This window comes from Alosa alosa, chromosome 6 (assembly GCF_017589495.1).
Source record: "Alosa alosa isolate M-15738 ecotype Scorff River chromosome 6, AALO_Geno_1.1, whole genome shotgun sequence".
Classification (NCBI taxonomy): domain Eukaryota; kingdom Metazoa; phylum Chordata; class Actinopteri; order Clupeiformes; family Clupeidae; genus Alosa; species Alosa alosa.
Genome location: NC_063194.1, coordinates 35,144,164 through 35,161,663, shown reverse-complemented (window position 1 = coordinate 35,161,663; position 17,500 = coordinate 35,144,164). Strand labels below are relative to the sequence as shown.

Genomic DNA, 17,500 nt, shown 5'->3' with positions numbered 1-17,500 from the left:
TAGACCTAATTAAAAGTCTTTCAACTGCTCCCCTGCCTATCAATATGCATGGCTGGATGGGTCAAAATCGCGGAAAGTGCGGCACCTGGCCACCAAGGATTTATATTTAATCATGGAAATGTAAGTATTATGTAAAAACAATTCAAATGTATGATTTTGGTGGTAGTTTACTTACTATATGTAGTGAGTTCTAAGATAGCAAGCTAGCCTACCACTCATTTTAGTGTCATTTAGCTCACAGCTAGCTGTCATTAATCTGGATAATGTCCTTTAATGTCAGATGTGTTTATAGCCTACGTATTTTATACACTCATGGTTTCTACTCATTGAAAGAACATAAGGGAAGGAAAACAAGGTGATTGTGACTTTATGGGAACAGTTTGTGGTGGGTTATCAGCTGTTAGCTGTCAGACGGTCAGTTGTTGTGACCACTGGGTGGCTGAGCTGCCCAATCAGTCGTAAAGATGGCGGTGCAAAGCTACAGTGACGTCATGAGACACAAACGAATAGCCTAGCCTAGGGACCCCAGGGCTCATGTAGAGCATCTGTTCATATACAGCAGTGGCCCATGAGTAGCCTGTAGGATGGAGTTCATATAGTGGCCCATGAGTAGCCTGTTCATATAGTGGCCCATGAGTAGCCTGTAGGATGGAGTTCATATAGTGGCCCATGAGTAGCCTGTTCATATAGTGGCCCATGAGTAGCCTGTAGGATGGAGTTCATATAGTGGCCCATGCGTAGCCTGTTCATATAGTGGCCCATGAGTAGCCTGTAGGATGGAGTTCATATAGTGGCCCATGAGTAGCCTGTAGGGTGGAGTTCATATAGTGGCCCATGAGTAGCCTGTTCATATAGTGGACCATGAGCAGCCTGTAGGATGGAGGGAGAGATGGCTGGAGTTCGCTGGGTTAGAGGTCACAGGGTTAAAGGGCTAATGAGCGCTGGGTTAGAGGTCACAGGTTGGGTACAATGGGGTTAAATAGAGGGCGCTAAGTTAAAGGCCACGGAGTTTAGTGGGTTAGGAGGGGTGCTGGGTTAGAGGTCACAGGGTTAAAGGGCACAGGGTTAGAGGTCGCAGGGTTAGAGGATGCTGGGTTAAAGGTCACAAGGTTAAAGATCGCAGGGTTAGAGGGCGCTGGGTTAGAGGTCACAGGGTTAAAGGGCTTATGAGCGCAGGGTTAGAGGTCACAGGGTTAAAGGTCACAGGGTTAAAGGTCACAGGGTTAGAGGGTGCAGGGTTAGAGGTCGCAGGGTTAGAGGGCGCTGGGTTAGAGGGCGCTGGATTAGAGGTCGCAGGGTTAAAGAGCGCTGTGTTCAAGGGCCTCTTGGTTCTAATGGTCACATGGTGGTGAACACTGAGACCCACAGTGCTGTCTGTCACACAAGCAACCAGACATCAACATACCTAACTACACACACTCTTCAACATATCTAACTACACACACACACACACTCTTCAACATATCTAATCATAATACACTCTTCAACATACCTAACTATTACTAATTTTCCAACATACCTAACTACACACACTCTTCAACATATCTAACTACACACACTCTTCAACATATCTAACTACACACACACACACTTTCAACATATCTAACTACACACACTCTTCAACATACCTAACTACACACACACACACTCTTCAACATACCTAACTACACACACTCTTCAACATACCTAACTACACACACACACTCTTCAACATATCTAACTACACACACACACTCTTCAACATATCTAACTACACACACACACACTCTTCAACATACTCTAACTACAATACTACTACTTAATTTCTTTCTAAATTATACTCTAACTACACACACTCTTCAACATACCTAACTACACACACTCTTCAACACATCTAACTACACACACACACTCTTCAACATACCAAACTACACACACACACTCTTCAACATATCTAACTACACACACTCTTCAACATATCTAACTACACACACACACACACTTCAACATATCTAACTACACACACTCTTCAACATATTGTTCAACTACACACACTTCTTTTCTCAACATATTCTTAACTAAGCACACACACACACTTTTTTCAACATACCTAACTACACACACTTTTCAAATAAATTTTAACTACACACACACTTCAACATACTTTAACTATATCTAACACACACACACACTTCTCTAACAACATATCTAACTACACACACTCTTCAACATATCTAACTACACACACACACTTCTTTCAATATATCTTAACTACACACACTTTTCAACATATACTCTAACTACACACACACACTCTTCAACATATCTAACTACACACACACACACTTTCAACAACATATCTAACTACACACACACACTTCTTTCAAATATACCTAATCTACACACACACACACTCTTCAACATATCTAACTACACACACACACACACTCTTCAACATATCTAACTACACACACACACTCTTCAAAATACCTAACTACACACACTCTTCAACATACCTAACTACACACACACACTTTCAACATATCTAACTACACACACACACACTTTCAACATATCCTAACTACACACACACACACTCTTCAACATACCTAACTACACACACACACACTCTTCAACATACCTAACTACACACACACACTTTCAACATACCTAACTACACACACTCTTCAACACATCTAACTACACACACACACTTCTTCAACATATCTAACTACACACACACACCTCTTCAACATACCTAACTACACACACACACTCTTCAACATATCTAACTACACACACTCTTCAACACATCTAACTACACACACACACTCTTCAACATACCAAACTACACACACACACTCTTCAACATATCTAACTACACACACACACTCTTCAACATATCTAAACACACACACACACACACTTCAACATATCTAACTACACACACTCTTCAACATATCTAACTACACACACTCTTCAACATACCTAACTACACACACACACACACTCTTCAACATATCTAACTACACACACTCTTCAACAAACCTAACTACACACACTCTTCAACATACCTAACTACACACACACACACACTCTTCAACATATCTAACTACACACACTCTTCAACATATCTAACTACACACACACACTCTTCAACATATCTAACTCAACATACCTAACTACACACACACACACTCTTCAACATATCTAACTACACACACACACACACTTTCAACATATCTAACTACACACACACACAACATACCTAACTACACACACACACTCTTCAACATATCTAACTACACACACTCTTCAACATACCTAACTACACACACACACACTCTTCAACATACCTAACTACACACACACACACCTCTTCAACATATCTAACTACACACACACCTCTTCAACATACCTAACTACACACACACTCTTCAACATACCTAACTACACACACACACACTTCTTCAACATATCTAACTACACACACACACACACTCTTCAACATACCTAACTACACACACACACACTCTCTTCAACATACCTAACTACACACACACACTCTTCAACATACCTAACTACACACACACACTCTTCAACATACCTAACTAATAATAATTTCCTTTCCAACATACCTAACTGTCAATAATAATAATTCTTCAACATATCTAATCAATAATAATAATTTCTTCAACATATCTAACCACACACACAATAATTCCCCTTCAACATATCTAACTATTACACACTCTTCAACATACCTAACTACACACACACACACTCCTTCAACATATCTAGTCCACACACACACACACTTCTTCTAACATATCTAACTAATATCAATAATAATATTCCCCTTCAACATAATACCTAACTACACACACACACCCTTCAACATACCCACCACACAATACTACTTCAACATATCTAACTGTCAATACCACACACCTTCCAACATACCCAATCATTAACACACACACACCCCCTCAACATACCCAACTGGTCATCATCAATATCCTTCACAACATACCCAATCAATAATAACACACCTTCAACATATCTAACCACACACAATAATAATCCTTCAACATATCTAACTAACACACTCTTCTCAACATACCAACTGGCTATCAATAACTCTTCAACATATCTAACTACACACACACACTCTTCAACACACTCTTCAACACACACTCTTCAACATATCTAACTACACACACACACTCTTCAACACACTCTTCAACATATCTAATCCACATTATCAATATTCTTTCTCAACACACTCTTTTCAACACACACTTCAACACGCACTTTTCTTCAACATACTCCTCTCCCCCCACAGCCCAAGATTGTGGAGGAGTCCCTGACCTACGCAGAGTTGGAACTGGTCAAGGCTCGCCCAACGGCAAGGCCAACTGCTCCAGCACAGCTTACCATTGTGAGAATCCTATTCGAGGAACAACACGTGTAAACACAAACAAACAACAAACAAACAAAGAATGGAACTCTGTTGGTCCCTATTCGCAACATATTTATAATGTATTTGGATGGACGACATTATACTGGACTAATGACTTCTAACATTCATGGAATTGTTTTGTTATGTTCTCTGAGAGTGTACAGTTGTGTACTGTGTCACTGTGTGATGTGATGTGAAGCGTTGTGTAGCTTCAGTGAAGACAGAAGACTGAATTGATACTTTATATGATGTGGTTGACTTTCTATGCGTGGTGTGTGTGTGTATGTGTGCGTGCGTGTATGTGTGTGTGTGTGTGTGAGAGTCTGTGTGTGTGTGTGTGTGTGTGTGTGTGTGTGTGTGTGGAGCCGGTATGCTCTCTCCTGGCTGCTCTACACCACCAATTATCTCTCCACTCCCAGGAAACCAGCATCTGTTATCATCTCCTGCTTTTATCTCAACGCCAACACTAACATGCCCATGCACACACACACACACACACACACACTAACATGCCCATGCACACACACACACACACACACACTAACATGCCCATGCACACACACACACACACACACACACTAACATGCCCATGCACACACACACACACACACACACACTAACATGCCTATGCACACACACACACTAACATGCCTATGCACACATACACACACACACACTGACATGCCTATGCACACACACACACTAACATGCCTATACACACACATATACACACACACACATTACCATGCCTATACACACACATACATACATACACACACACACTCACACCAACAATCCTATACACACACACAGGAGTGTGTGTGTGTGTGTCTCTGGGTGGACAATGGTGTGTGTGTGTATGAGGAGTGTGTGTGTGTGTGTGTGTGCATGTGTCTCTGGGTGGACAATGGTGTGTGTGTGTGTATGAGGAGTGTGTGTGTGTGTGAGGAGTGTGTGTGTGTGTGTGTGTGTGTGTCTCTGGGTGGACAATGGTGTGTGTGTGAGTAGACTGTGTGTGTGTGTGTGTGCATGTGTCTCTGGGTGGACAATGGTGTGTGTGTGAGTAGACTGTGTGTCAGGCATATTGTGACATGAAGAGTCCCGGAGTCCTGCTGAAGAGAAGTGTGTGTGAAAACTGAGACTTTAATCTGAAAAGAAGTGTGTGTGAAAACTCAGACTTTAATCTGAAGAGAAGTGTGTGTGAAAACTCAGACTTTAATCTGAAGAGAAGTGTGTGTGAAAACTGTTTTTCAGACTTTAATCACCACTTGGACACAAGAATGGAAAACTGAACAAACACCAAGGACTCTCTCTCTCTCTCGTTCTCTCTCTCTCTCTCTCTCTCTCTCTGTAGACAGAGTGGCACCATGGCTGTTTGTTGTTGAAGTGTATGCACACACACACACACACACACACACAGGTATGCACATGCACACACACAAGTGCACACACACTGTGTGTGTATGGAGATGTAGTCTTGAGATTCTAGGAGTGTTTCAATGTTAGGTGAGTGTGTGCGTGTGTGAGTGAGAGAGTGTGTGTGTGTGAGAGAGATAGATAGAGAGAGAGTGAGTGAGTGTTTCAATGTTAGGTGAGTGAGTGTGTGAGTGTATGTGAGTGTGTGTGTGTGTACGTGGAGGTACCTCGAGCTTCCTGGAGTGTTGCAGTGTTAGGTGAGTGTGTGTTGTGCCTCCAGGACTGTCAGAGAAAGAGTGTGGAAAGTGTGTGTGTGTGTGTGTTTAGCAGCCAGGGTGTCTGATGTTCCTTAACTGTGAAAATAATAAAAGACTGCTGTTGAGCGCACACACACACACATACACACACACACACACATCAGACTGACTGGCTTTAGGGGAGGGGCTACTCAAACCACTAACAAAAACCATATGGAGACTGTTCTACACACACACACACTACCCTGCTCACACACACACACGGCCATACACAGAGCCACACACACACACACTCGACTAAACACACAGGCTCTTCTTAACATACCTCCCTCTGTTCCCAACTTCACTCCTCCACCACACACACACACACACCGTGTCTCTTCTCCTCTGCTCTGTAGACGGACAGCATTGTCTGTTCATGATGTAACATTTGTATTGTATGATAAAATAACATGTTTAATGAAGACTGGGCTCATCTGGATTCTTTCTACAATTACACACACACACACAGACACGCACGCAAGCACACACACACACACACACATGCACGCTTGCACAAACACACACACACGCACGCACGCACACTCACACACAGACACATACACGCTTGCACACACGCACGCACGAACACACACAGACACATACACGCAAGCACAAACAGACACACACACACGCTGTTTAATGAAGACTGCTGGGGTCATCTGTGGGTTCTTTCTACAATTAAATACTATTTTGTTTTCATTAAAGTAAGTACACTATTCTGTTTTCTGTTTTCATTAAAGTAAGTACACTAGATCACATGACCATGTGGGCAGCCGTGGCCCACTAGTACTCTGGACTTGTAACCGGTGGGCCGCGGCTATTCTGTTTTCATTAACGTTAGTACACTATTTTGTTTTCATTAAAGTAAGTACACTATTCCGTTTTCATTAACGTTAGTACACTATTCTGTTTTCATTAACGTTAGTACACTATTCTGTGTCCATTAAATTAGTACACTATTCTGTGTACACTATTCTGTTTTCATTAACATTAATTCGTTAGTACACTATTCTGTTTCCATTAACGTTAGTACACTATTCTGTTTCCATTAAGTAAGTACACTATTCTGTTTTCATTATAGTACACTATTCTGTTTCCATTTAAGTACATTCTGTTTTATTCTGTGTCCATTAAAGTAAGTACACTATTCTGTTTTCATTCTGTACACTATTCTTTCCATTAATTCATATTAGTACACTATTCTGTGTCCATTAAAGTAAGTACACTATTCTGTTTCCATTAAAGTAAGTACACTATTCTGTTTTCATTAACGTTAGTACACTATTCTGTTTCCATTAAAGTAAGTACACTATTCTGTTTCCATTAACGTTAGTACACTATTCTGTTTCCATTAAAGTAAGTACACTATTCTGTTTTTTTCATTAGCGTAAGTACACTATTCCATTTTCATTAGTACACTATTCTGTTTCCATTAAATTACACTATTCTGTTTTAGTACACTATTCTGTTTCCATTAAAGTTAACGTTAGTACACTATTCTGTTTTCATTAATTCTGTTTCGCGTTAAGTAGTACACATTATTCTGTTTCCATTAAAGTTAAGTACACTATTCTGTAAAGTTTACATTCTGTTTTAACGTTAGTACACTATTCTGTTTTCATTAACGTTAGTACACTATTCTGTGTCCATTAAAGTTAGTACACTATTCTGTTTCCATTAACGTTAGTACACTATTCTGTTTCCATTAACGTTAGTACACTATTCTGTTTTCATTAACGTTAGTACACTATTCTGTTTCCATTAAAGTTAAGTACACTATTCTGTTTCCATTAAAGTAAGTACACTATTCTGTTTTCATTAACGTTAGTACACTATTCTGTTTCCATTAACGTTAGTACACTATTCTGTTTTCATTAACGTTAGTACACTATTCTGTTCACACACACGTTTGCGATTTCTGCATCTTGTCCACACGGGACACCAGACAGTAGAGACCTGAAGCACAGATCACATGACCATTTGCACAGATCACATGACCATTTGCACAGATCACATGACCATTTGCACAGATCACATGACCATTTGACCATTTGCACAGATCACATGACCATTTGCACAGATCACATGACCATTTGCACAGATCACATGACCATTTGACCATTTGCACAGATCACATGACCATTTGCACAGATCACATGACCATTTGCACAGATCACATGACCATTTGCACAGATCACATGAGCATTTGCACAGATCACTACAAGCCCGCGCCACAGAGCTGTGAGAGCAACATCCCTCTGCTCAACAACCTGAACCGCTTCTTTGCTCGCTTTGAAGCACAAAACAGCACTTGCGGAAACTCAGGCGAGCAAGTGCTCCACCAGCCATCATGACCACATTCTACCGAGGCACCATTGAGAGCATCCTTCCAGCTGTATCGCTGTGTGGGGCTTAAAGCTGCACTGAATACAACAGGAAAGTTCTGCATATAGTAAACACAGCTGGAAGGATTATTGGTGCTTCACTCCCCTCCCTGAAGGACATTTACACCTCCCACCTCAAGAGCAGGCCTTCACAATTGTGAGTGATGCAAGTCACCCCGGGCCACAATTTGTTTGATCTACTGCCTCTGGGAAGAGGTACAGAAGCCTGCGCCCCGCACCACCAGACTCACCAACAGCTTCCATACACCAGGCTGTTAGGATGCTGAACTCTCCCCCTCTCCCCTCCACCCCTCAGCTACATAACATCCTGACCTCCACCCCTCCCTCCCTCCCCCGTTTAGAAGGATCTTTAAGCAGCAGCAACCTCTTAGTTCATTTTCTCAGCCGGCATATAGCATGGAATGTGCAGTGGAAAATACAGATGGCAGCAGCAGGGGGACAATGATATGATGACTGTATTGCATGATATTCTCAGGGTCCCTGCAATATAAATGGTACTGACAGTAGTTTTGAGAACATGCTGGGACCCAGTAAGCCCATGACATTCTCTATTCCTATGGAAATAGAACACAAATGCATTGAGCTTATAGGGTAAACCAGTCCACCTCCTACCCGCACCCACATCAACCTCAGATTTCCCCAATGGATCATATTTCCCCAACACTTAAACTAACAAAACTAGCACTCCTAAATATCAGATCTCTTTCAAACAAATCATTCTTAATTCATGATCTAATTTGCACATAATAACCTTGATTTTTACTTTAACTGAGACATGGTTAGATCAAGCAAACAGTGCTGCTACTCTCATCGAATCAGCTCCCCCAAACTTCAGTTTTTGGAGTGCTACCAGAGCAAATAAAAGAGGTGGGGGATAGCCACAATTTTCAAGACGTCTTTTCAGTGCAATCAGTCGCCATTTGGTGACTTTACTTCATTTGAATATCTGTGTGCATGCATTAAGTCTTCTCCTCAGATTTTATTACTGACAATTTACAGGCCTCCAAAACATTCAGCTAAAGTTTTTTCTTGAAGAGCTAGGTGAACTGCTATCAGTTGTTTGCATAGAGTATGACTGTCTTATTATATCAGGGGATCTAAACTTGCATGTGGATAATCCTGAAAACAATTATGCCAAGGAATTCATTGCACTAATCGATACTTTCTCCCCTAACACAGCATGTACAGGGCCAACACACTCTCTTCGGCCATACCTCGACCTTGTTATCACAAAGGGTCTCGATGTCTCTACAGCTGTTAAAGACCTGGCCTTATCTGATCATTTTTTGCGTGTTCTTTGATGTGTCTATGTCCCCACACACTCAAAACACAGCTATGATGGTAAAAAGGAGAATCATAAATGATCAGACAAGTGCTCTCTTTGAGCAAGCACTTTCACTAAAGTCAAGTCAACTGTCAGACTCTGAAGACTTATTTGATCACTTTAATGCAAAATGGCAAACATTATGGATGACATTGCTCCATTACAATTCAAGAAAGTTAAGGACAAACAGAAAGCACCATGGAGGCAAAATCCAGCAGTTAAACTTCTAAAAAGAGAGTGTAGGAAGACTGAAAGAAAATGGCGTAAATACAAACTTCAGATCCACTATGAAATCCATAAAGAGATGCTCCAAGACATATAACTCTGAAATATGCAAAGCAAGACAGTCTTTCTTTTCTAACATTATCAATAGAAGTTCAAATAACACTCGATTCTATTTTCAACTGTTGATAAGTTAACAAATCCCCCCCTCACAATTAGCCTGAACTTCTCTCAACTAATAAATGCAATGAGTTTTCATCTTTTTTTTTAAAGGTAAAATTGACAAAATCAGACTCAACATATCTGCTCAATTACAAATTCAACAACCTGAACTTCCAGCAACAAACAGAGGGAAACTAAACTTGATGTCAGAGTTCAGCTTGATAGACTACGAAACACTTGAAAAAACGGTACAGAATCTCAGCCCTTCCACATGTGTCTTAGACACTCTGCCTACCAATTTCTTTAAAACTGTTTTTCACCTCATAGCGTATGGATGTCCTTCAAATTGTAAATGTATCATTGCTGTCTGGCACTTTTCCTAAGTCACTGAAAACAGCTGTTGTAAAGCCACTTCTCAAGAAGAATAACCTGGATGCCTCCATGCTAAACAATTACAGGCCCATATCCAATCTACCTTTTATTGGCAAAATTATTGAAAAAGTAGTCTTTAATCAATTAACCACCTTCCTAACATCAAATGGGTATTTTGATTACTTTCAGTCTGGTTTTCGGGCAAATCACAGCACTGAAACAGCTCTCATTAAAGTTTCCAATGACATACGCCTCAACACAGATTCAGGTAAAACATCAGTCCTAGTGCTACTGGACCTTAGTGCAGCATTTGACACTGTTGATCACAACATTTTACTACACAGACTAGAACACTGGGTTGGATTTACAGGCATAGTTATCAGCTGGCTAAAATCATATCTACAAGAAAGGAGCTTTTTGTTGCCATCGGAAACTGTACCTCAACACCAACGCCCTTGACCTGTGGTGTTCCCCAGGGTCGATCTTGGGGCCACTATTATTCAACCTCTATATGCTCCCACTTGGACAAATCATTCAAAATAATTTGATTTCATATCATAGCTATGCAGATGACACACAAATTTACTTAGCTCTATCACCAAACAACTATGGTCCTCTTTGAATCTATGTGTCAGTGTATAGAACAAATCAACACCTGGATGTCTCAAAAATTTTCTTCAGCTGAACAAAGAAAAAACTGAAGTAATTATATTTGGTAAAATGAGGAAAGACTTAGGGTTGCCACTCTCCTTGACACAAAAAGGGTTGAAGGCAAAGGATACTGTTAAAAACCTTGGTGTATTAATTGACAGTGATCTAAATTTCAACAGCCACATGAAAGCGATAACTAAATCAGCTTTTACCACCTCAAAAATATTGTCAAACTCAGAGGGCTGATGTCAAAACATGACTTAGAAAAACTCATTCATGCATTTATCTCCAGCAGGGTTGATTACTGCAATGGACTGTTCACAGGCCTTCCTAAAAAGACTATTAAACAGCTTCAGGTGATACAAAATGCAGCAGCTAGGACTCTAACAAAAACTAAAAGAACTGACCACATTACTCCAATTCTTAAGTCCTTGCACTGGCTTCCAGTAAGTCACAGAATTGACTTTTAAAGCACTATTGCTTGTTTATAAATCAGTAAATGGAGCAGGACCTAAATACTTGTTAGACATGCTTCAGCAGTACACACCTTCTCGTCCCTCTCAGGTCCCAGGTGAAAAACCTGCTAGTAAAACCTACAGTTAAAACTAAACATGGTGAAGCAGCTTTTAGCTGCTATGTGGCTCAGCTGTGGAACCAACTTTTGGATGACATTAAAAGGCCCCAACTGTAGCCAGTTTTAAATCTAGACTTAAGACCAAACTGTTCTCAGGCGCTTTCTGCTAACTGTGCCGAAGTTACAAATTCTGAATCTGCCTCGATAATTATTCTACTTTGTCTTTTATTACTTTTTTTTACTACTTTGCCTTTGTTTTTGCTTACTAATTATTCTTTTATTTTTAAATGATTTTACCTTGTGTTTTATGTTTTCTTTTATTATGATCTTTACCTTTTAACTATTATTTGACTATATTGCCCTTCTATGCTTTTATTTGTTATTATCGTTTGGTTTTGTTTATGTAAAGCACATTGAATGACCTCTGTGTATGAAATGTGCTATATAAATAAACTTGACTTGACTTGACTTGACTTGACTGGACTTTGGACCCACAATGGCTGCCTTGCACTACTCCACTTGCACTACTCCACTTGCACTACTCCACTTGCACTACTCCACTTGTACACTTGCACACTTTGCAACTTTTTGTTGTCCTGTTGTCCTGAAAACACTTCTGAACACACTTCTGCTGCTCTTACATAACTTGCACCACTATGCCACTTGCATACTTAGGTCAAACAGAACTACCTCAGCCATTTATTGGCCTGACTTTTGCACTATTATATTGACTGTATACTGTATGCACAATTGCACAACCCAAATTTTGCTGCTCTTATTTCTTCATTATATGTGCCTTCTTATTTACTTTTTATATTGTTTACTTGAATGTTATGTTTGTCTGTGGACTTAACTCATTGACTTAACTCACTTTTTTTTAAATTACGAAACTAGACACTCTAACACACCTTATATGTGATTTTGGGAACTCTGTGATTAATGGAAATGAAATATATGACGATTGAAAACTCATGAAAACGCACAATCTGGACATTTTATCTGGACATTTTATCATAACTCGGTTGCCGCTTTGGGTCGAATCAGTGACGCATGCACATCAGGTCAAAACCAGGCCATTTCCGTGGGTCTATCACTAGGTGGCAGTCTCGCCAGGTTTCGCTGATCACTTCACACAAGTTTACACAAGTAACAGGCAACACTTCATATTTCATGAAAGACATTATCTCCATTTCTAGAAAAAAAAACAGCGATTTTGATGAAAACTAGCCACTGTTTAGCTTGGGATTTCTCAGGAACAGAGGCTGTAGAAATACATGGTTTGCACCCACTGAGAGCTTAAAGTCTCACCTTTGAAATGAGCCATTGTATGTGTTCATAGCTATAACACAGAATATGCTGTGGCTGTACAAAAATCATCAACAATGGTCTAGATTGCTGGCACTCTAGGACAAAACTCCCGAAAACAGCTTGGCATTCAATGAGTTAATTGGTAAAATATGTCTTGTCTCCACCGTGGGATAGTGGGAAACGTAATTTCAATCTCTTTGTATGTCTTGACATGTGAAGAAATTGACAATAAAGCAGACTTTGACTTTGACTTTGAGATCACATGACCATTTGCACTGATCACATGACCACAGATCACATGACCATTAATGCAAATGTCAGCATGAATTGAACTGCACCACAGATGCTACCCAAGACACACACACACACACACACACACACACACACACACACACACACACACTGTTTAATGAACTGCACCACACTCCACAACTCTAAACACACACACATACACACACACAAACACACACACACACTCCACAACTCTAAACACACACACACTCCACAACTCTAAACACACACACACACACACTCCACAACTCTAAACAGGACACGCACACTCCACAACTCTAAACAATCACACACTCCACAACTCTAAACAGGACAGACACACACACACTCCACAACTCTAAAACACACACACACACACACACACACACACACACTCCACAACTCTAAACAGGACAGACACACTCCACAACTCTAAACACACACACACACACACACACACACACACACACACACACTCCACAACTCTAAACAGGACAAACACACACTCCACAACTCTAAACAGGACACACACACACACAACTCTAAACAATCACACACTCAACAACACTAAACAGGACACACACACACTCCACAACTCTAAACAGGACAAACACACTCCACAACTCTAAACAAACACACACTCCATAACTCTAAACAATCACACACTCCACAACTCTAAACAGAACACACACACTCCACAACTCTAAACAGGGACACACACTCCACAACTCCACAACTCTAAACAGGACACACACACTCCACAACTCTAAACAGGACACACACACACTCCACAACTCTAAACAGGACACACACACACTCCACAACTCTAAACAATCACACACTCCACAACTCTAAACAGGACACACACACTCCACAACATCCCGTCCACCAAAGCCACAAGGCAGGTCTGAGCGCCAGTCTGCTCTGCGTGCGTTTGCTAATCCAATCACAGAACAGGCCACCTGGCCGGGCCAGAGAACTCCACTGACACTGCTCCTCTGTTTGAGTAGTCTAAAGAGTGACGTCATAAAGGCAGATTCCATGTTGCTAAGCGACAGTAATAGAATGAATTCAAACAGAATTCTGCAAGTCACCAGCTGAGAGGAGGCAGATCACACAGAGGAATCTGACAGAAAGAGGAGAGGCTGGAACACATCCAGGTGGGCAAGAACTCTCTTCTATTCAGCCTGGTTCATTAGTCTTCTGCCACCCTCTGGCCATAGGCTGCACTGCAGACACCAGTGAACTGAGGTTAGCTGTATGAGGCTACACACACACACACACACACACCAGAGCATTCCCAAAGGACACACACACACACACACACTCAACAACTCTAAACAGGACACACACACACACCACAACTCTAAACACACACACACACACACACACACACACACACCACGACTCTAAACAGGACACACACACACTCCACAACTCTAAACAATCACACACTCCACAACTCTAAACAGGACACACACACTCCACAACTCTAAACAGGACAGAGACACACACTCCACAACTCTAAACAATCAAGGATACAAGGATACAAGGATACAAAGGAAGTTTATTATCACATGCATATAGTTACTGGAAGTAAGAAATGCAGTGAAATTATGTCTGGTGTCAGCCTATTTATGCATTAATGGGGGTAAAAAAAAGTGCAGTAGAAGAGGGGTTTAGTAGATTAAGTGGCAAGGGCTGCATAAGAAAGGTGGGGGAGGATTGGGATGGGGGCACCAACAAGGAGCACCCAAGAGCAACAGGGGCAAGGAAAACTCCCTTACCAAGGAAGAAACCTTGGGCAGATCCACGGGCTCAAGGGGCTAACCCAACTGCCAGGGGTCTTGGTGTGTGTGGGGGGGAGGACAGGGGAGATGGGATAGTGTGCTGTGTATGTGGGGAGAGGGCAGTGTGCAATATGTGGGTTGGAGAAGCTTCCTCATGAGACAATGTGCTGTGTATTGGGGCAGGGACTTACTATTGCAAGCAGAGTACTGTATGTAATGTATGTGAGTGATGACAGTGAAGATGTGTGTGTGTGATGGAGAGGAGTGGAGCAGTGACTGTGTGTGTGTGTGTGTGGGTAATGGCAGTGTGCTGTAAGTATGTAGAGGATGTGTTGGAGAAGATCCTGAAGACAATGTGCTGTGTATGTGGGGGTGGCAGTGTGCAACATGTAGAGGAGGCTTACTGTAGCAAGCAGTGTGCTGTATGTATGTGAAGTGATGACAGTGATGATGTAAGTGTGTGTGTGTGGGGGGGTGGGGGGCAGAAAGGCTAGGCAATCAAGGACATGGGTAGATGGAGGAGAAATCAAAAATAATAAATAAAAAGTGTGCAAAATTTGGAAAGTCAGATAAAGTCAGATGTGTGTGTGTGTGTGTGTGTGTGTGTGTGTGTGTGTGTGTGTGTTTTGACGTGTGATGAAATAAGAAAATAAATAAAAAGGTCTGTAGCATAGGGAGAGGGATGTAAAAGTGCTAAAAGTCTTGTAGGTGTGTGTGGGTGTGTGTGTGGGTGTGGGGGGGTCATGAGTGCTGAGGAGTGAATGAGTGCAAAGTCAGTATAGTGTGAGTTCAGAGTTGGGAAATGTTTGAGAGTGCTGAGAAGTGAATGTGTGCAAAGTCAGTATAGTGTGAGTTCAGAGTTAGGATGACCTGGGGATAAAAACTTCTCCTAAGTCTCTCAGTTCTGGCTTTGTGACTACATAGGCGTCTTCTTGATTTCAGCGGTAGGAATAATCCATTGTCCTTTCAGAATCTTTTTGGGCTCTTAGGAGTACTCTTCTGGAATAGATATCTTGTAGAGCAGGGAGTTGAGTTCTTATAGCACGTTCAGCTGAGCGCACTACTCTCTGCAGAGTACTACAATCTCTAACTGTGGAGTTCCCATACCAGGTGATGATGCTACCAGTTAGAACACTCTCAACCGCTGAAGTGTAGAAGGCCTTCATGATGGATGTAGAAACTTTGAATTTCCTTAGCTGACGAAGGAAGTAGAGTCGTTGTCTGGACTTCTTCAGAACATATTGAGTGTTAACAGTCCATGTTAAGTCTTCAGTAATGTGGACACCAAGGTATTTAAAACTTGTGACTCTCTCTACAGGTTGCCCGCTGATCATTAGTGGGGTGTAACTGTAGTTCTGCTGCTGCCTTCTGTAATCCACTACCATTTCCTTGGTTGTATTGATATTCAGTGTCAAGCTGTTAGATTGACACCACTGTGCCACCTCATCAACCTGATCCAAGTAGAGCTGTTCATTGTTGTTACTAATCAGGCCCAAGATCACTGTGTCATCTGCAAACTTGATGATGGAGGTATGACTACTGTTGGCTTTGCAGTCATGTGTGTAGATGTTGTACAGCAGTGGACTCAAAACACAGCCTTGGGGAGCACCAGTGCTGATGGTTAATGAGTCAGATGTCAGACCCCCACTCTAACCACTTGTGAGCGGTTGGTGAGGAAGTCAAATATCCAGTGACACAGGGTGGTGTTCAGTCCTAAGGCCTTCATCTTTGTGACCAAGGTGAGAGGTACTATCGTGTTGAATGCTGAACTAAAGTCAATGAACAGCATCCTCACATAATTCCCATTCCCCTCCTCCAGGTGAGTTAAGGTGGTGTGCATGAGGTTTGAGATGGCATCCTCTGTAGACCTGTTGGCTCTGTAAGCAAATTGGAGGGGGTCGAAGGAGGAGGGGGAGGGATGAGCAGATAATGTTTTTCACAAGCTTCTCAAAACACTTCATCACTGTAGACGCCAGAGCTACTGGGGTAGTCATTCAGACATGATGGACTTTTGTTTTTCGGCACTGGAACAATAACAGACTGCTTGAGGCAAGTAGGAACTGTCTCTTGAGCCAATGATGTGTTAAAGATATAAGTGAACACAGGAGCAAACTGAGCAGCGCAGGATTTCAAAACCCTGTTAGAAATTCCATCCGGTCCAGTAGCTTTTCTACAATTTACCCTCCTAAAGGCATTGCTCACATCGACCTCAGAGACACAGAAATGTGCATCCTCATTTGCTTCACATGCTGCAGCTAGTCCAATA

At 41.5% G+C, this 17,500-nt stretch overlaps 2 protein-coding genes across 4 annotated transcripts in view; both read left to right on the top strand.

The window, feature by feature from the left end:
* The window catches only part of vstm4b (V-set and transmembrane domain containing 4b), a 33,930-nt gene extending 29,271 nt beyond the window's left edge, over positions 1-4,659 (top strand). The window contains 2 exon segments of the mRNA XM_048245538.1: positions 4,325-4,420; positions 4,651-4,659. Coding sequence (XP_048101495.1) covers positions 4,325-4,420; positions 4,651-4,659 — 105 coding nt within the window.
* Positions 4,660-14,530: 9,871 nt separating this feature from the next.
* The window catches only part of lrrc18b (leucine rich repeat containing 18b), a 10,619-nt gene continuing 7,649 nt past the window's right edge, over positions 14,531-17,500 (top strand). For 2 of the 3 annotated variants that reach the window (XM_048246550.1, XM_048246548.1), the window contains exon 1: positions 14,610-14,695. The gene's annotated coding sequence lies outside the window, so the exon portion shown is untranslated. The other variant, XM_048246549.1, reaches the window with a different exon arrangement.